Here is a 21054-nt window from a genome sequence, read left to right as displayed (position 1 = left end):
GACCCCTATCACATCCCAACTTGCCATTCTTCTCAACTGTTAATGCTAAGGTATTACTGCTAACAAAAGCTCTATCTCTAGAGCATGGGATGGATGAGGTTTGGTCCTGTGTGCAGAGCTCAAAACTGGTTTCAAAACAAACCAATGCGAAATTAGTTCCAGGACAGTTGTGTACAAATGTGATATTTGCAAACTACAGCCCCTTTAGTCTTTCTCAACTGAGTTCCCTTCAGAATTAAGCCCTAATACTCTTAAGGCATCAACAATTCCTAATGAACTAATGTCTCTCCTATGCATGCAGTAGTTATGTTATTAGCCAGAGAGAATTAAAATAGTCACTCAAGTTATGTTCTGTGTTCTGTGGTTCAGATGACCCCGCTTGAGAAAGGACAGGCCTCCACTGAGAGATGGTATAGAGTAATAGTTAAGAGCACGGACTCTGGAACCAGACTATCTGGGTTCAAAATCCCAGTCCTGTTATCTACCATCTCTGTGACCTTAGAAAAGTTACTTAACTTCTCTAGGCTTCAGTTTTCTCTTTTAAAAGAGGATTAGTAGTAATACTTACCTTCTAGGGTTATTTATGGATTAAATGAATTACTTATATCTCTATACCTTAGACTAATGCCTGGCTGTATAAGTGCTATCTAAGTATTAGCTGCCATTGTTGTTGTTGTTATCATTATTATTACTGTCATTATATTTTTAGGTTCCTAAGAAGTCTGTCTGCTACTGACCTTGGGTCAGAAATGCATCTACTTTGAGCTACCTCCCTAGGCTCTGAAATCTGGGTAGGAAGAATCAATCTTTTCTCTTTCTGTTGCTCTTACTTAGGAGAGAGAGATTTCCCATGACTATATAAGAAAGGTTTCAGCACAGAAAGGGCAAGACCTAAAGTCAGAGCTCTGCTTACATGCACAATGGACATGCAATAACAGATCTGACTTGTGTCTGGTGTCATCAATGGCTCCAAGCGATACTCTTTCCTCATCTCTTAATTGCAGGCAACTTTCTCCACACACAATGAATATCTGAATGTATTCAGAATACCTGCATCTTCTTTATTTTATTGTAACTATTATTATCAGTCTTGCTCTGCTATTGTTAGGAAAAAGCAAGTATACCAGGGATGAAGCAGCCTGAGCTCTCCCAGCATGCATCTGTGGAGCTGCAGCTCTGTAAGAAGCTGTAGCACAAAGCCCCTCTGTTAGGGCAGCACACTAACCCCTGTGTGTCCCTCTCACATGAGCACAAGGGCTGGAACGGGCCTCCTCCTGTTCCCTTTTTCACCCTCCTCCCACCTTTCCCAGAGGGAGATCCTGTTCACACCAAAGAAAGCCAAGAACATTTAGTTCAGCAATAAGAACAGGTGGTAGCACCAATAAGGAACAAAAACTGGTATTCTTCCAATTGCTGAGTTCTGTGGCAGGGAGTGGGAAAGGGTAGGAAGAACCAAAACCCAGGAATTATTTTTCCCTATGGGGACCATGATGGTTTCATTTCAATAAACAGAGAAAACCCACCTTTGAGGCTTCTCTCTGCTCTTCTTCACAAAGTGAAACCAAAGAGGTCTTCCTTTTCATTCTCAGGAAAAGGCAAATTACTTTTTGTCTGTTAACTATTTTCTTGGATGCAGTGCAAAAGCATTAAGACTTTAATGACTAAAAGCAGGTGCTTCCCCACCCATTTCTCTTGGATCATGGAGCAAACAATTCTACCCACATAAGCACATAATTATTTGGATTAGTAAAGACATGTAAATAAGATAAAAGTGCCATAAAGACAGAAAGTCTTTGTGCTTTGGCATCTACAAATGCAGCTGTTGCTTAAACTTTTTTCCCCCTAAAACACAGACTTTTCTCTTTAGGCGGGCAAAAGCTGTTTATTTCTCTCTCAGGACTTTCTAGCCTTGCATCTAAAAGAAGTCATGAGTAGAGAAGATGGAGGTCAAGGAGAAGGGCCATCACTAAATTTGATGCTTTATGGACTCTCGGTTTTTTGGAAAGTTAGCAGTCCAACTCATCCCTGAAGGGTGTCCAAGAATAACTTTGCAAAGGCATGACACACTTTATGCACTGCTACTAACTCAGTTCTTAGGTTTTCTCTTCTTGATCTGGGCTTCCCAAATCTCTCATCATTTTGGCTCTCATAATCACTCCTTTTCTCCACATCTCCTGGAAATCAGAGACTTAAGTAACTTGTAAACCTGAATGTGGCCAATCAAGCCTGTTTGTAAAAACAATCCTCTGAAAGAAAGATAAAGGAGCTACTACTCCTTGAGGACTACTGGAAAAGAGAACTATTCACTAGTTTTATGTGTTCAAAAGAATCTCGAACATTCTCTTTCAAGAGGGGAAAGAACATATAAATGTTTGCCATTTTGGCACCCAAAACAATAACATTGGATTTTTAACATTTTATTGCAGAAAATCTCAAACATACTAGAGTAGACAAAATACCACAACAAACTCCCATGTACCTATTACCTATCTTCAACAATTATCAGCCTGTGGCCAATCTCATTTCATATATACAACCCACCCACTTACCCCATTCCCAGGTCATTTTGAATCAAATGCCAGACATTATTCATCTGTAAACATTTCAGGGTATGTCTCTAAAAAATAAGAACTCTTTTTGTTTAAAACATAACCATAATATAATTGCCACACTTAGAAAAGGGTAATAATAATTCTTCAATATTATCAAATATCCAATCAGTTTAATAGAAACTCTTACTTCAACACTGGAGAAGGCAGAGAACAGCTGGCTAGTTTCTCCACTGGGATTCCTTAACCTTATGTCTAAAAATACCTACCTTTTCTGGACTTCATGATTAGAAAATTATCTGCATATCCTATATCAGTCCTTTTAAGTAAATTCAGTATCTCCCCATGAGTTTAGGGCTTTATTTGCACTCTTTTGAGTTCATAACCCAACACTTTGTAGACTTGCAGTGGTGAAGTTAAAGACCATCATAAGCTACCTATCACCCTCATTCCTGTTACCAGTGCAAAAGAGACAGACACCCATATACACACAAAGACAAAACACAGAAAGAAATACCAAGACTTCAAGACACTGGACAGAGAGCCATAGAACAGAGACAGGCTAAATTCCACCAGAGGATGGTATTGCTTTTAGTGGGAAATCACAAACCAATGGTGAGATTTTACAAAATATAATAGTCAACTTGCTAATTTTTGTCAATATCAAAAATACAGGACCTTAGAGATTACCAACAGTATTTAAATCAAATTTTGAGAATCAATACCATAACCACTTACCCCACAGGGGAAATGAAAAGGGGGACCCTTCTGGACATGCACAAAGATTTTGAGATTGTATAAGTTTCAGGTTCTGCCATAAACTCTGGAAAGGAAAGAATCATGATGATCTACTATGTTTTTCCTTGCAGCCATACCCCTCTATTTGAATATCATGTAAAATTCTAAACTCCAAATTTGAAAAAGGATAAAAGACTCAACTTTATACTATCCAAGTTATGTCAATGGTTAAATTAGTTGAGAATATTTCGGTACAGACTAATAGGACTTCAAGACTAAGAAAAGTTAACCAAAAGACCACACACATATGCTCATATCCCATAGATAAGCAAAACAAAGAAGTTCAACTCAAGTAGATGATATTTGCATTAGACATAGGGATATAGCTTCTTCACATGAGGGCTGTTTATTACTAGCTAAAATTTCCGGGGAACATATTAGAAATCTAATTTCCTGGTTTAAATAGTCCAGCATAATGGATTTACTCTTCTCTGATACTGGCCATGACTATAGGACAATGAAAAACCTTCTATTCCAATAATCTACAAAAAAGAAGGATTGGACTGATAATGAACAATAAGTAATTTCCCATACTACTTTACTCACTGTGCTTAAGCTTCAATACCCAACAGAGGAACAGCTACTTAAAAATATATTGAGGTATTTATTCTCTGAACTCTCAAATATCCCCCCAGTTAACAGGTGGGTTATCAACAGAACACAGATTTTCCTGCCCCTTTCAAAACATTCTTACTGCTCTACAAATACAGACTTACATTACACAACACCTTATACACAAAAACCTATTTCCTCCCCACCTACCCTCAGCATTACCAACATTCCCTGGCTTTGATGCCTTGTACTAGCATTCTTAAAAGAAAAATCACTAATTGAGAAGATTTGTTGAATTTAATCAATGAAGCATTCTTCTTTGCCTATAACAAAAAACACTCTGTCCTACATCTTGGCACACAGCAAAGCTTATAGTACAATCCCTGGAAGGAGAACAAAATCTTTGTGGCATACTAAGTACAGAGGACGGATTTCCTCCCCTGGACAGAGATAAATAAATAAGCCAACACCAAAGTAAAATCATACCCTGGGGGCTGGGGGCAAAAGGGCAGATTCAATATGAATAATAAATAAGAGCTCTAGGCTATAGGCATGACTACAGTTCAGGTTAGGAAATATCTTTTAGTAACATTAGATGGGAATAAATTTGTAGATTCAGAAGGAACAGGGTAATAAGCACACAAATCGCTTCTATTTGCTAAATCAGTGTTGAAAGGCATTGCGGTTCACAGTAAGAAGAAAGACACACTGACACAAATTCTTTTTAATGAAAGCCATCATTAATAATATGCATGCAAGATTTGAAGGCTCAAATTACTTTAGGAACTTAGTATCAAGTAACATAGAAAAAAAAAGCCAGTACATTTTACAGAACAAAAGAAATGGATTATCCTAAATATTGTATATAAACCACCAAAAAGCAATTATAAGCTCTGGATACAACATATACTACGGTACCTGTGATGGTCACAAGGCACAAAAATACTGACAAACATTCGGAGAGCAGAAGAAAAAGCAAAAATATTATATAAAAGTTGTTCACATAAGACCAATAGTAAAAGCATTTTAAGGGTTGATGCAAGGTAAATAAAAAGTAGAGAAAAAGCAGGGATACGTATCTTCTAGCCAGACTCAGAAGCCCAAATCCTTCATCCAAAACATTAGATTACGGGAAAGTTGGCTAGCTTCTGATTCATCTAGGAACATGTTTATGTCTCTTTTTGTTCTTAATACTGGGTTCTAGAGCTAAACAATTATGTACCAACACAAAGAATTCTGACTTCATAGAATTGGCAAGTTCTTATAGAGTATTTCAAATTCAAGAATTTTGGAGTTCCCTATTTTGAAAAAAATCTATGATATAAGAATTTTACATTTCAAACTTAGCACTAAAGAATGCAAATAGGACACAAAGTACCAGCAAAAAGGAATTCTTACTCGCTTCACCAAACATTCCTCTAATTTTTAAATAGGCAGAGAAAAAAGCAGGGATTTAAATATATAGAATTACACCCACACTGGGATACCACAAATTTAACATGTAACTTAATTGTAGGATGCCAGATAACTGCTTTGTTTGACAGAATCCCAGGCTTTTGACTCTTAAGCAGATCTTCCCACCATCAACTCCTCAGGACCCCCACCACACACATACATCTCACCCTTCCCTAACTAAACGAGGCATAAAATCCAAGATTAAGTAGACCTACTGAAAAAAAAAAAAGTATAAAACCAAGTCACAATGAAAATCTGAAGTAGAACAAGAGTGAGAGAGAGCATAAAAGACAAAAAAAAAAAAAAAAGAGAGAGAGAGAAGAAAAAGGCAAGTACCCAAGACTTTATAACTAAAATCCAAGAACTACTTAAAGAATATATGAACCCAGAGAAGTTAAGTGTTTATATTATGGTGCAAGCACCTTAAGGAATACCAAAAGGGAGGAAATGCTGAGCCACCTTCCCAAAAACTCATTCAGCCATGCTAAATACAATTAAGTAAAACAATCATGGGTCTAGATAGAAGTAATATTTTAAAAAACTTCATTAAGAAGATATATTTCTGGGGGGGAAAAAGAGAAGTTATGTTTCTGAATTGGAGTTCTGAAAGAACTGGATTTGGTTTGGTTTAAAAGGGATGTGTTGTTTTGTTTATTGTTGTTTGTTCTGGGTGCCAAGATTCAGGCAAAGTAACATCTGCAATGTCTAAGAGGTAGGCATAGAGAGTGTACCATCTGCTTTCATAGCTGATGGAGAGTGCCTGAGGAAGGAAAGGAAGGGAAAAGAAAGTATGAAATTAGTTTTTTAAATGCCTATAATCATACATTTTTAAGTAATTCTTCAAGGTTATACAAGAAGGGAGTAACTTCAAAATAGCACTCCAGCATATTCTTAGGTTAGAACAAATGAAGTAGGATGATACTAGAGATGGAAAGGCAATTCAGGGGTCTGAAAAAAAAGGATTCTTTTTACTATAAGTGGACGGAAAGACTTATTTCTAGAAATACATTGACCAGAGAGGAGGCATAAAGAGAAATGGCAATTTCTGTGATGAATTCAGGCAATTTCCAGCTTTCCTCTTTACACTCTAGTGTGCTTTCTAAAATGACTGTAGTACGTTTATTTTGTTGTTGTTAAGATTTTAAGTGATCTCTACACCCAATGTGGGGCTTGAACTTACAACCCTGAGATCAAGAGTTGCACTGACTGAGCCAACCAGGCACCCCTGTATTATATTTAATAAAAATCATCATTTATAAAAACAAGCCTGATGTTTATATTTAGCCAAAGAATAATAAAGAAATGCCCATGTGTCCACCACTCAATTTAAGAAAAGGAAAAATTAGGGGCGCCTGGGTGGCTCAGTCAGTTAAGCGTCTACCTTCGGCTCAGGTCATGATCCCAGGGTCCCGCAATCGAGTCCCGCATTGGGCTCCCTGCTCAGCAAAGAGCCTACGTCTCCCTCTCTCTCTCTGCCACTCCCTCTGCTTGTGCTCTCTCTCTCTCTCTCCCTCTCAAATAAATAAAATCTTTTAAAAATTTAAAAAAAAAAGAAATGGAAAAACTGTCAATGAGTGTGAAACTCCCCAATTGATTATAATCTCCTCCCCTCCACTTTCCAGAGATAACCACTGTCCTGAATTTTATGAAAATCATTCCCTTTCTCTCTATAGTGTTATCACATACCTGTATCCCTGAACAACATGTTGTTTAGTTTTGCCCATTTTTACTTTGTATATAAATGGAATCATTATATAGCCCTCTATGACTTGCTTTTTTCAGTCAGTGTAATATTTTTGTCATTAATCCAAGCTGATATATAGAGCTAAAGGCTATTCATTTTCACTGCCATATAGTGTCTTACTTTAGGAAGAAACCGTAATTTTTATATATATTCTACTATAGTTGGAATGGGCTGTTTCCATTTTTCTGTAATTACAAAAAAATACTACTTTGAACATTCTTGAATATATCTTCTTATATGTATATACAAGGAAGTTCTCTACAACATGTATCTAGGAGTGGAATTACTGAGTGGTAGGGTATATGCTACTTTAATTTTACCTGAAAAATGTAATAAACTATTTCCCTAACTAGTGGTATCAATTTATATTCCAACCAGCAACTGTATATAAGTTCTTATTATTCTACCTTTCAGGTAACAATCTTAAGTGATTTTTAAATTTCTACTACTCTGAAGAGTATTCGTTTAGTTTACATTTCTTGGATTACTTAGGAGGGTAAGAATCTTTCATATGCTTAAAGGTCTTTTGGGTTTCCTGTTCTGAGAAATGCCTGTTTATGTCTTTTTTTTTTTAAGATTTTATTTATTTATTTGAGAGAAAGAATGAGAGAGAGAGCACATAAGAGGGGGGAGGGTCAGAGGGAGAAGCAGATCCCCCACCGAGCAGGGAGCCCCATGAGGGACTCGATCCCGGGACTCCAGGATCATGACCTGAGCTGAAGGCAGTCGCTTAACCAACTGAGCCACCCAGGCGCCCGCCTGTTTATGTCTTTTACCCATTTTCCCACTAACTCAATTATCTTTTACTTATTCTTTATAGAAGTTCTTCTCTGAAGTTCTATGCTGAGTACCAATACTTTGTTAGTTATATAATATATTGCAGATATTTCCTCCCAGTGTGTGGCCTTGTGTCTTTACCCTCTTCTGGAGTCTTCTGATGAACAGAGGTTTTTGAATTTTTTGTAGTAAAATGTTATCAATTTTTTTAACTTTGTGTTTTTCTTGTCATTGAATAAATTCCATTTATCCCTGAGGTCATGATATTCTTTCATATTTTCTTCTAAAACTTTAAAAAAGTTTCCTTTCATGTTTTAGTCCTTAACTCAGCTGAAATTCATACTTTTGGTAATAATATGAGGTAGGGTTCTAATTTCCTTTTTCTTTCCATATGGATAACCAATTGTCTAATCACCATTTATTGAAAAGTTCACTTTCTCCTTTGATTCACAGGGCAAGTAGTAAGTTTCTATATGTCTACTTCTGAACTTTTAACTTCGATCCATCGATTTATTAGTCATACTGTGTTGATACCACATTGTCTTAATTACTATAGTTTTATAACTGATGTAGTTTTATATCTGATAAAGTATGGTAGTCATTAGTACTTTTGCTAAGTATTTCTGGTTCATCCCTCTCCCAAGGATTTTGATAGGATCACACTTCCGGGCCCGCTTGGGATTCACTGGAGCCATATGATTTTAGTTCTGGCCAGTGAGCTCTGAGCAGAAGTGACCTGTTGAACATTCAAATGTCCGCTCTGACTTGGCCACTAGTAATAGTCAACTTGGTTATAGCTTTGGCACCTGAATTCCTGAGTGACTACAATCAGTAGGGTTCTCCTACTAACCTGCAGTGGACAAGTAATGGGAATGCAAAATAAATCTTTTGTGTATTTATCACTGAGATTTTAGCTTGTTACCAAAGCATAACTTAGTCTACTCTGATAAACAAGGCAAGTCTCTCATTTTGTTATTATTCTTCAAGAATGTCCTGTCTAGGGGTGCCTGGTGGCTCAGTCGTTAAGCGTCTGTCTTCGGCTCAGGTCATGATCCCAGGGTCCTGGGATCGAGCCCCGCATCGGGCTCCTCACTCCGCGGGAAACCTGCTTCTCCCTCTCCCACTCCCTCTGCTTGTGTTCCTGCTCTCACTGTGTCTCTCTCTGTCAAATAAATAAATAAATTCTTTAAAAAAAAAAAAAGAATGTCCTGTCTATCCTTCCCTATTTGTCATAAGTTCAGAATTGAATTTACTCAACTTCCAGGACAAACCTGCTGGTCAGAATACACATTAGTATCACCACATTGGAAAACACATGTAAATATTGGAAAGCAGTTAGCAATATAAAAAAAAATTGTAAATATACATATCCTATGATCCAGTAATTCCATTCCTGGACATATATGCAAAAAAATGTGTATACATATGTAGATATACACAAGAATCTTCTTGGCAATATTGTTCATAAAAAATTAAAAACTGGAAATAATCCAAATGACTACCAGCAATAAAATAAACAAACTGGTTTATTTACACAATGAAATACCATATAATAAAGAAGATGAACAAAGTCAACCTGCACAGAACAATATGATCTTATAAACATATTGCTGCACTAAAGAAGACACACACACACACACACACACGCACACATATAAAATGATTCCATTTACCGGGCACCTGAGTAGCACAGTCAATTAAGTGACTGACTCTTGGTTTCAGCTCAAGTCGTGATCTGAGTCGTGAGATGGAGCCCTGAGCTGGGCTCTGTGTTCAGTGCAGAGTCTGCTTAAGACTCTCTCTCCCTTTGCCCTTCCCCTTTGTTCCTCCCCTCTGCGCTGTTGCACTCCCTCTCTCTCTCTAAAATAAATAAGTAAATCTTTTAAAAATGATTCCATTTACAATGAAGTAAATCTTTTAAAAACAGGTAATTTTTAAATTAGATTAAGAATGGATACATAGGTAGTAAAACTATCAGATAAAACAAAGAAGTGATTACCACAAACATCAGAAAAGTGGCTACTTCTGGGAGAAAGAAGGAGATGTGACTGAGAAAGAAAGGAGGGTGAATGTTTATGGTACTGGCAGTATTCTATTTTCACCTAAAGACTTGTTACAAGGATGTTCACTTTGTAATTATTCATTATACTGGATCTCTGTGGGGATTTTATATAATTGTCATATCTTTTTTGTTAGATTTATTCATATCTACTTTATATACTTTGTTGCTGTTATAAAAGTTCTTTTTATCTTGCATTTTCTATTAGTTGCTAGTATATAGAAATACAATTGAATGTTATACCTTGATCTTACAGGCAATAACCTGCTAAATCCTCTTATTGATTCTACTGATATATCAGTAGATACTTTGAGATTTTTTTAATAGCCAATCATATCATCTGCAAATAATAACTTTGCTTCTTTCTTCCTAATCTTTATCTGTCCTTTTGTCTTATTATACTGGACTAGAATCTAGCTCAGGGATGAATCATATTATTTCATATTCTATAAAAATATTTTTAGGGGCACCTGGGTGGCTCAGTTGGTTAAGCATCCAACCCTTGATTTTGGCTCAGGTCATGATCTCAGGGTTGTGAGATCAAGCCTTGCGTCAGGCTTCCTGCTGGGCATGGGAGCCTGCTTAAGATTCTCTCCCTCCCTCTCCCTCTGCCCCGTGCCCCCCCTTTGTTCTCTCTCTCTCTAAAAAAAAAATTAAAGTAGGGGGCGCCTGGGTGGCTCAGTTGGTTAAGCGACTGCCTTCGGCTCAGGTCATGATCCTGGAGTCCCAGGATCGAGTCCCACATCGGGCTCCCTGCTTGGCAGGGAGTCTGCTTCTCCCTCTGACCCTCTTCCCTCTCATGCTCTCTATCTCTCATTCTCTCTCTCTCTAATAAATAAATAAAATCTTAAAAAAAAAATTAAAGTAGGGAACAAAAAAGAGATATTCCAGGTGCTGATGGTCCATCCCAGATTTGCTCTTCCAAACACTCAATATCCCTTCTCTTCTCTCAGAAAATAAAGTCCTCCTGAATGAAGGAATATGGCCATTCTAACAATTTAAATTTCTCGACTATTAGAACCATGTTCTGCTCATCATACAAATTAATCCATTTGCAATGTAAATCTATTTATAATTTTCAAATGAGGTATACAGTAATTAAAAGAATGCAAGCTAGAGCTTAATTATTTAACACTTATATAGCACTGAGGGACTGAAAAGCACTTTAGGGAAAAACAAATTTTTAATATACTCCCAATATAACAAAAGAAGCAGTGAAGGAAAATAAACCTAATTGATAGCTCAGACAATGATGTGATAAGGAAAGTACTAGAACTTCTCAGAATTATGAAGATCCAAAATACAGCCTTTGATTCCCCAAGCCGATTTACCTATCTGCCATAAGCAACTGCTTCTCTGAAAGAGTCCCAAGGTACAATCTCAGCCCTCATAAGTTGAAAAACATCCTCCTTTCTGTACTTGGGCATCTCAGAAGGTGTCCCATGAAGTCTCGTGGTTGGTTTTCTTCATCTATTTGGTTTCTATAATGATACTAATTTATATCACAATAATAATTTGTGCTTCTGGAAATTAAAACATAATAAGGCTGGTACAGCCAGTTCATGAGAGTCCCACCTGGGTCAATGAAGAGGATGGCATAGTCCTGACTAGTCAAAGCCATGTGAGAGGGTCATAGAAGTTCTATCATCCCTTCCTGGTACAGATGAGAGTTTCCAGTTTCAGGAGATTCCTCTACCAGGGATTTCTCCAGGATTCAAATTTCTCTAGCAAGTATCTTACTTCGGTTTTTTGTTTTAATGCCATGAACCAGACTTCCCTTGGATTTCTGGCCAGAGGACCACTATATTTCTGGTTTACCTAAAATTAGATACTTAATGTTAATCTGCCCTTCAGAAAATCAAGCCAAATACTCTTGTGGATGGACTTCTGTCTGAGTGGGCATAGTCAGAAATGTTACAACTTGTGGGCGCCTGGGTGGCTCAGTTGGTTGGGCGACTGCCTTCGGCTCAGGTCATGATCCTGGAGTCCCGGGATCGAGTCCTGCATCGGGCTCCCTGCTCGGCGGGGAGTGTGCTTCTCCCTCTGACCCTCCTCCCTCTCATGCTCTCTATCTCTCATTGTCTCTGTCTCAAATGAATGAATAAGATCTTTAAAAAAAAAAAAAAAAAAAAAGAAATGTTACAACTTGTAAAAGATTTGGTTTCATTAAAATTCATATTCAAACTCCCAATTAATCAATAACATATACTTTGCTAAAAGTTTCAATGCTTCTAAGGGGGAAAGAAAAAAGATGTCTGTGACCTAAGTGACAAAATGTTCAGAAGACTCAGTCATCTCTTTCTAAAGATATCTGCCCATCATGGATTTAACACTCTGAAGTGATGCCGCTCAAAAAATTGTTTCAAATCAGTTGTTGCAAATAGCCAAAATAACTGGGAAATTCTCCTGGATTTTTTGTTACAGTTCTTACTCAAAGATGTAAAAACAACTAAATTAAACATATGATGACCACATCTAAGCATCCCTGTCAAAAACCAAGAGCTCAGACTTCTTGAGACTGAAAAATGACACTGGATGCTTATCAGAACTCATGCAGACTCATCCAGTGATAAATAATCTATTGTACATACAAACCAGGAAAACACAGAGAAGCTCCATGTTGGACAAGCAGATACAGAATGGAGAATGGGGCCTTTTATACAACCTAGTTCTTCTTCCTCTATTGCAGCAAACTCTAAATGAATCCTCAGGTTTCATTTTATTCAGAAATGAAAAATTTGGGAGTCAGACAATGGGATCAAGAATGGATATAATGGGGGCACCTAGGTGGCTCAGTTGTTGGGCGTCTGCCTTTGGCTCAGGTCGTGATCCCAGGGTCCTGGGATCAAGCCCTGTCTCGGGCTCCCTGCTCCGCAGGAAGCCTGCTTCTCCCTCTCCCACTGCCCCTTGCTTGTGTTCCTGCTCTCACTGTCTCTCTCTCTCTCTCTCTGTGATATAAATAAATATATAAATAATCTTTATAAAAAGAGTGGGTATAATGAATCTATTAAATGTGGTAATGGAAAAATGTTAGTACTGACTTTTCTCAATAGTTTGTTGTTAAATTTAGCTTTAACAGACAATAGTTAATTCCAATAAAAATACTTGGTTGTTTATTCTTTCAAAATAAAAGTTTAGAATTAGCTCTTCAGGTAAATACCCAAAATCTAAGCACATTTGAATAATATCCTATCACATTAAATAGAGCTGTATGGGCAAAAAAGTTCAGAAAAACAGACTACCTAAGCCAAGTAACAATTCTTTGATGCAAGCAAAACTAATCATATTCATCTTCTGCACTAAGCCACAGGCAGATAATTAAGAAATTCTTTAGTATCACCCTGAGTAGCCAAACTACCTCAATATTGATCATTTGGCAGGCTAATAATGGTAGTGAGAAGAGACAGATTTGAAGAACTTACCTTGAGAGCACAAAAGATGCAGGAATCGCCCATGCACTTGTGAGTTGTAAGCTGCCTAAAGCTACGTCGGAAGATGTCCAAGTGCCATAAAACCTGGCAAAAAATGGGGGAAATACTTCATTACTCTATAAAAAGCCTCCATGTGATCTTAAATTCAAGAATTCAAGCAAAAATGGGTAATGACTACAGAATATATCTTCATTCCCAAGAAAAAGCTCATTCTAGTATATTAAAACTAATGTCAAAAAGGGTGAGTTAGCTAACATGAGGGACAGATAACTATATTCTAAAAAATACATTAACTTGAAAATGAAGGAAGGTTATACAGAGGAAATAAGGTATAACATACAAATGTGATCCCAAAGGGTTAACTTATGGGTTAAAAGCTGCAGAATTAGGGTTTATTTTAATGATCCACACAAAAAAAAAAACATATTTTTTTTTGGAACAAACTTTTTTTTTGAAGTATAGTTGATACGTGTTACATTAGTTTCAGGTATATAACATAGGGATTCCACAAGTCTCTATGTTATGCTGTACTTACCAACACAAGCGTAGCTGCCATCTGTCACATTCATCACTATTACAATACTACTGCCTATATTCCCTATGCTGTGCCTTTTATTCCCATGACTTTTTTTTTAAGGTTTTATTACTCTTTTAAGCAATCTCCACACCCACCCTAGGGCTTGAACTCACAACCCTGAGATCAAGAGTCACATGCTCTACCAACTGAGCCAGCCAAGTGCCCCTCCCCATGACTTATTCATTCCATAAGTGGAAGTCTATATCTCCCACTCCCCTTCACCAGTTTCCCCTACCCCCATCTCCCTCCCCTCTCACATCCATCAGTTTTTCTCCATATTTATAGGTCTGATTCTGCTTTTTGTTTATCATTTGTTTTGCTTTTTACATTCCACATATAAGTGAAATCATATGGTACTGAAAACTTACTTAGAAGTTTAAATTGTAGGTATGCCTGGGTGGCTCAGTCATTAAGTGTCTGCCTTCAGCTCAGGTCATGATCCCAGCATCCTGGGATTGAGCCCCACATCAGGCTCCCCGCTCAGCGTGGAGCCTGCTTCTCCCTCCCCAGTTCCCCCTGCTTGTGTTCCCTCTCTCACTCTCTCTCTGTCAAATAAATAAATAAAATCTTATAAAAAAACAAAACCGCAGAATTCTTTAAAAAAAAAAAAAGCTTGAATTGTAGTGTGGAATTTTGTCTTTGTTAGATTTCTCAATTTTTGGACCTTTCTGAGAGGTTTGTGACCTTCTTTATGTCAACAGAATAAAAAAATGGTGATATCAACAGTGATAAATCATGTTCATAGTATGTAACCTAGATATGATGTGATGAGAAGGACACTTTATTTTTATGGTCTTCCTCTCAAAAACCCATAACACCAGTCTAATTATGAGAAAAATATCAAACAAATTCCAATAGTGGGACATCCCACAAAATACTTGACTAGTACTACTCCTCAAAATTGTTAAGATCATCAAAAACAAGGAAATTTTGAGAAACTGTCAGAGCCAAGAAAAGCCTAAGGAGACATGACAAGTAAAAAAGTAAATGTAACTGTAGTATTCTGGATGGGATCCTGGAACAGAAAAAGATATTAGGCAAAAACTGAGGAAATCTGAATACACTATGGACTTTTAGTTAAAAAAGAAATGGTATAATATATAGCATAATGCCTTAGGAAGCTCCTCTTGCTAGAAAACATTTAAATGGCATCATATATGAAAAGGCACTGTACTTCTGGAGCTTCTTACTTATGTGTCTTCAAAGTATATATTCCAAAAGTTCTTTGAAATACACTATACTCCCAAATAAGTAACACCTTTTTATAATAAACATAATGGTTTCAATACTTCTGTGGCCAAAATAGCATTCATATCAAAAGTTAGAATATTAGCTCATAGAAACAATTATTTTCAACTTGTAACATGATTACAATAGGCACTCCAAAACCATCAATGACTCAATCTTTAAGTATGGATTTAGAAGTGCGCGTGTGTGTGTGTGTGTGTGTAGTATGTGTTCCATATGGCACTGGAAACTAGAACAGAAAGTCATAAATATTATTGTTTCAGTACAGATAGAACATACAGGAAAAAACAGAATTATAAAAACAGGACTGTGGCCAGGAAGGAGGTAAACACACACACACACACACACACACACACACACACACACACACACACACACCTATGTCAACACTTTTTTTTTTCCTGCTTCTAAATTACAGAAGTATTATTAGTTTATGCAGTGTCACTCAAAAAACTCACATGCAGCATCTGGGGAAAAAAACCTAACAAACCCCACCCAAATGCATGAATTTGTAGTAGTGAGGGAATATAGTTAAACTCTTTCTCTAGGCTTAACAGCATAGGATTTTTTTTAATGTTTTCAAATAAAAATTCAAAAACTGAGAGTATAAAACTTTTTTTTAAGTAATCTGTACACCCATTGTGGGGCCTGAATTCACAACCCTGAGACCAAGAATCAGACGCTCCACCAACTGAGCCAGTCAGGCAACCCGATTATGAAACTATTACATAAATAAGCTTGATAAGATTCTTGTATTATAAATGAGAATCCTGAAATACTATTACCCGCATAAGGTCACAAGGCAAGTCTATAGATGCACTAAAACTAATTCATAGGTCCAGTGCTTTAAAAAAAAAAAAAGATTTATTTATTTTAGAGAGAGAGAATGAGTGAGAGCAGAGGGGGAGGGGCAGAGGGAGAAGTAAAGAAGGTCCCAAGCTGATGCCACACTAAGCACAGAGCCTGACTCAGGGCTTGATCTCATGACCCTGAGATCTCAACCTGAGCTGAAACCAAGAGTCAGTTGCTCAACTAACTGAGCCACCCAGGCACCTTTTTTTTTTTTTTTTAAAGATTTTATTTATTTATTTGACAGAGAGAGAAACAGTGAGAGCAGGAACACAAGCAGGGGAAGTGAGAGAGGGAGAAGCAGGCTTCCCGCCGAACAGGGAGCCCGAGGTGGGACTTGATCCCAGGACCCTGGGATCATGACCTGAGCCGAAGGCAGACGCTCAACGACTGAGCCACCCAGGCGCCCCCCTTTTTTTTTTTAAGATTTATTTACTTATTTTAGAGAGAGTGTCCGTACTTTTTACACCAAATACATTGTCTTGTCTTTTCTTCTCTCATAGCAACTTCTTTTCTCATTACATCTGAAACAATAACACTAATATTTCACCCAAGCATAATTATCTTGGATGGCAAATTTCATTTACTTTTACTCTGAGGAGCAGAAAAGAGGGGAAAGTAATTACTTGAAAGTTAGGCCAAAGGGGATGAACTTAACATTCTATGGGCATGACAAGGCAAAGCAGGCAGGCAGACAAGAAGTTTAGGATTCTGAGATCACTAATGTGGCAACCAACACCAAAAGGGAAAATCTAGAGTAGATAATCACACCTTAGGGGAATTACTTTCCACTACCTTTGTTCAAGCATATCTGACCAGACACCAATCATGAACCACTACAGGAGAGTTCAGAGGAAGGAGATGAAGAAATGGACAAAGACTGGACTCCATTCAGTGTATATGCTAAGAGCCTTCTAATGAAGACGAGAGTAATATACCTGAAAGTCTTTGACTTGTGGAAAGAACTTTGTTTTCTTAACTAGAGAAAAGAAAGTTGGTTGATACAACATTATGCTCTCAAAAGGAAAAAAAGGAAGCAAAAAGAAAGTCAATAAACAAGTATTAAGATCATCTGGTCCATGTACTTTCCCCTTCAGGCACAGTTATTATTTCTATTATCATTATTAATCCCTTTTTCCTATAAATGAGTTAATTGAGACTCAAAGAGATAAGTGACTTGCTAAGATCACACAGATAAACTTAAAAATAATCTCAGGCTGCTCACCTCAAACAGAGACCATCAAGGATTATATTTAAACGAGTTATTGGAAACACAGCATCAGTAACTAAAAGTCAAAGTTCACCAGAAAGTAAGAAATTGCCCTTACCTGCAGGGCACTGTTGAGGAAGCAGCTGTTTTGTCCTGGCTCATTGCTGAGGCCTTTGCTGGGGGCTATGGAGGTTGAGCTTCGAGGTGCAAACATCCCTTGGACACTACCACGGCCCCCTGAAAAATAGTTTCTTTTCCAAGACATTATTGTTCACATTTAGCTTGAAAACTCAGAAAAGACTTTGTATCTTTTTGGGAGAGAGTTTCTGTCTGCTGAAGTCCTGACTTGTAAAAGAGAATCCAGAATTCAATGAATTTATGTTGAAATACTTTGAGTTTACAACCTTCCAAACATCATCTACGTAGCTCAAGGAACTCAGGTATTTTCTTAGATCCTCATGACAGAGCTGTCCCCGACTTGCTCCAAACAATACCCAAATTTAACATGGCACAGTACTAACACAGAGAAATCCTTAGGTATTCTGTTCTTCTATTTTTCTTGAATTGCCTCCATAAAATACTGGTGAAGTGGCTGTAGTCCTCAACTCCAACAGAATCCAGGATTACAGTAGGATGTATTCCTTAGACTTGTTGATGATGCTTCTTGTAGACTGAAGATTTTTTCCAACTGGAAGGAGAGGCAGACAGATAAGCAAGAATCCAATGCAACCCTCCTCTCCTTCTCTATTTCTTGTCCCATCATCATCTGAAGCAAAAACTCAAGTTCTAAGCAACTGATACAGAATCCACAGAGATAAGAAATTTGTTTTAATTACATGGGGTTTTTGTTCTTACTGCTGCTGCTCTTTTTTTAATATGCCCCAAACATCTTCTATCATTCTATCCAGAATTTCAGAAAGTCTCCTCTTCTCTTCCTCTGTGACTAGAATAGCCAGCTCTGCCAAAGAGCTTTAACAAAAAGAAAAAAAAAAAAAAACTAAAAGCTTGCGTCACTTAATGACTCTACTGGCTTTGTGCTGTTCTGCCAAGATCAACGTTGCCTCACCTCTCACTATAAACTTGAAACCTTGGCAAACAATGACCCTCCCCAAAAAAACCCCACAAAACAACAAAAAAAACCCAAAAAACCTCAATAACAACAAAAAGGCAAAACACTCAAGCCAAAGAGGAAAAAAAAAAGGTGTAAGCAGATTTACTTTCATAGGAAACTTCTCTGAAATTTTCTAGAACAAAGTTGATGGGGACAAAAACAAAAACCAAATACAAACCTTTCAAAATGAGACTAACAAAAATATTACCAAGTAAATATACACCAAATTAAGAATTGGAACAGTCTGTTAGATGTTGTGAATAAATAAATTTTTAAAGGTATTTTACATGTTCATGGCTATGAAAGCCTGTTTAAAGGTGGGAAGGCCAAGTTATCAGTCTGGACTCTGTTCTGAGGAAAGATGTCCCATCTTAGAGAAACACTCAAGGCAAGTAAGCCATATGTCCTTAACATCATGTCCAAGAGAACTAAATCTTCTCCTGCCCTGTTTGTTTGTATGTTTTATTTTTGCCAGAGGATCAAAGAGATAATTTGGGTTACAAATAACTTAATCCTCAGATTAAATCTGAGGCACTCACAATCAGAGGCCATCCACTGACCAACATTAGTTTTCAACTAATTAAAATGCCAGTGAGGCAACAGGGGAGAAATACCAAAGCAAACACCTTCACTGGAAGGAAATACTTCTATCTCCAGCTTTAAGCTTTCCTATAAGGGCCATGTCCATATAAGGAAAAAATTAAGAATGTTAAGTGTTAAATTTGGTTTCCAACAGCTCCCCAAGCTTCTCCCTTCCTTACTTCCTATCATCATATGAACCACCTAAAAAAGCAAAAATGCTAAAGCATCTTAATCATTCTCTAAGAGATCACCTAGCACTACCCAGTATATCCAGTGGAAAAACTGAGGCACAGGAACATTAAATGGTTGCACAAGACTGTTCTTTCCCTTCCCTAAATTCCCAGGCTATTTATAATCTACGTGTCACAATTAAAGTATTTGACTATACACTGTAGTGTCATATTATCCTCTATTTGTTTTTATTACTCTCTATTTGTTTTATATGGTATCAGTCATATATCCCAAATGACTGTATGAAATGAAATACTAACTAGTATCAGACAAGTACTAACACTACACTTACATTCTTAATTTATTCTTTACAATAGCCCTATTATGAGGTGTTAATAGTTCCATTTTATAGAACAGTAGAGTGAAACTTAAAGACATTAACTTGCCCAAATAAACTACTAAGTGGCAGAACTAGAATTTTTTAACTATTATAAATCTGTGACTTAATAATGTATTTTATTAAACTACTCCAAAAGCTCCTATCATAGTGCTGGTCATAAGGAGGAACTCAATAAATACTCCCTGATGAGTAGCATAGCACCAGGAAGGATCCTGTATCTCCCACACAGATTAAAAGACCCTCAACTCTATACACACCCTCATACACACCCCACTCGGAGCTACTAAGCAACTTCAACAAGCCATGCAGCATTCCTTCAGCTCAACTGCTGCAAAGGAATGACAAGTACCAAGCCGCCACTTTGCTCACAGCCAAAAGGACTTGGCAGACAGGTGGGGTTTCCAGTATCCACATTAGGAGCTTACTGAAACTCAGCCTGCCCTATGATACACACCCCTGAGTTCAGGGAGCAAAGAGAAAAAAAAGCAGTCACAGAAAAAAAGATTCTCAGGCTCTGAATGGCAGTATTATGTAGAGTAAGGCAATAAGCTCTCACACTTGCTCTAGGTGTGTCAGAAACTAGAGGTGAGAGCCAGAAAGAACAAGGACAAGAGAGGCAGTAACAAATGATCCAAAGAAATACTGATGACAAAATATTTCACTTAAGTTGTAGGTCTAGCACCAAACAACATAATCCTTCTACTGTACCATCTACTAAAGATATATGAGGAAGTCAATTAAGAGTTTTACCCACATCAATCTAACAGCCTATTTTTAAAAAGAAAAGAACTTCTTAGACAATATTCAAGTATTTAGAGGTAAAAGAGCATAATGTCTACAACTTACTCTGAAATAGTTCAGAAGAAAAAAATATGTATATGGGTGTGGGTATGTGTATATTTGTCTATATGGAGAGAAAGGGAAAATGGTAGAGCAAATATAGCAATAATGTTGACAACAGGTAAATGTGCCTGAAGAGGATATGGGAATTCTTTGTACCATTTCTTGTAACTTCACTGTAAGTTTTAAATCATTTTTTAAGTTGTTCAAAATACAGTATAATGTCTAGTTGTTCTAAGAGCAAGTGATGTTGAGTAATTATGATATTATACAAATAGGACCAAGACTAGACTTGCAGTTAGAAGACATGGGTTCAATTTCCACATTTTTACTACTTTGTATAATCCTAACTACTTAAGTGTCCTGAACTTTGTTTTTGGGGCACAGTACCTATTTTACACACTGATTGAGATTTAGTAATAGGCATGCCAAAGTACTAGCAAGTTTTCAAAACAAAGGATGAATAATGAGTTCTACTGAATGAGTAAACTGCAATGCCTAAAAGTATAAAAGTAAATTTTGGTTTGGGGATCTCAGGATACTAGAAAGTTGTAAGCCACCAGGAATAAGTCCTCTAATTGTATAAAAAGAACAACAGGACTCACATAGGACAAGTGATATGTCAGAACAATTTAACTACGTGCTTGGAGAAACATTTGAATTTTACAATTATTATTCTTTTACAATTATTTTTATTTTTT

The 21054-nt window shown here is 37.1% G+C and overlaps 1 protein-coding gene across 4 annotated transcripts in view; it reads right to left on the bottom strand.

Moving 5' to 3' along the window:
* The window catches only part of USP54 (ubiquitin specific peptidase 54), a 58711-nt gene extending 41154 nt beyond the window's left edge, over window positions 1-17557 (bottom strand). For all 4 annotated transcript variants that reach the window (XM_028109744.2, XM_028109745.2, XM_028109747.2 and 1 more), the window contains exons 1-2: window positions 17368-17557; window positions 13357-13449 (exon numbers count right to left, since the gene is read on the bottom strand). In XM_028109744.2, the coding sequence (XP_027965545.1) occupies window positions 13357-13449; window positions 17368-17514 (240 nt within the window). In that variant the 5' untranslated portion in view covers window positions 17515-17557. The remainder of the gene's footprint in view (window positions 1-13356; window positions 13450-17367) is intronic.
* Between the last annotated feature and the right edge of the window lie 3497 nt (window positions 17558-21054).

Source organism: Eumetopias jubatus, unplaced genomic scaffold (genome assembly GCF_037043125.1).
Source record: "Eumetopias jubatus isolate StellerSeaLion01/CBP00866 unplaced genomic scaffold, mEumJub1_p1.0 scaffold_17, whole genome shotgun sequence".
NCBI classification, from domain to species: Eukaryota; Metazoa; Chordata; class Mammalia; order Carnivora; family Otariidae; genus Eumetopias; species Eumetopias jubatus.
The sequence above is the reverse complement of the archived record's forward strand: the minus strand, read 5'-3'. Positions and strand labels throughout refer to the sequence as shown.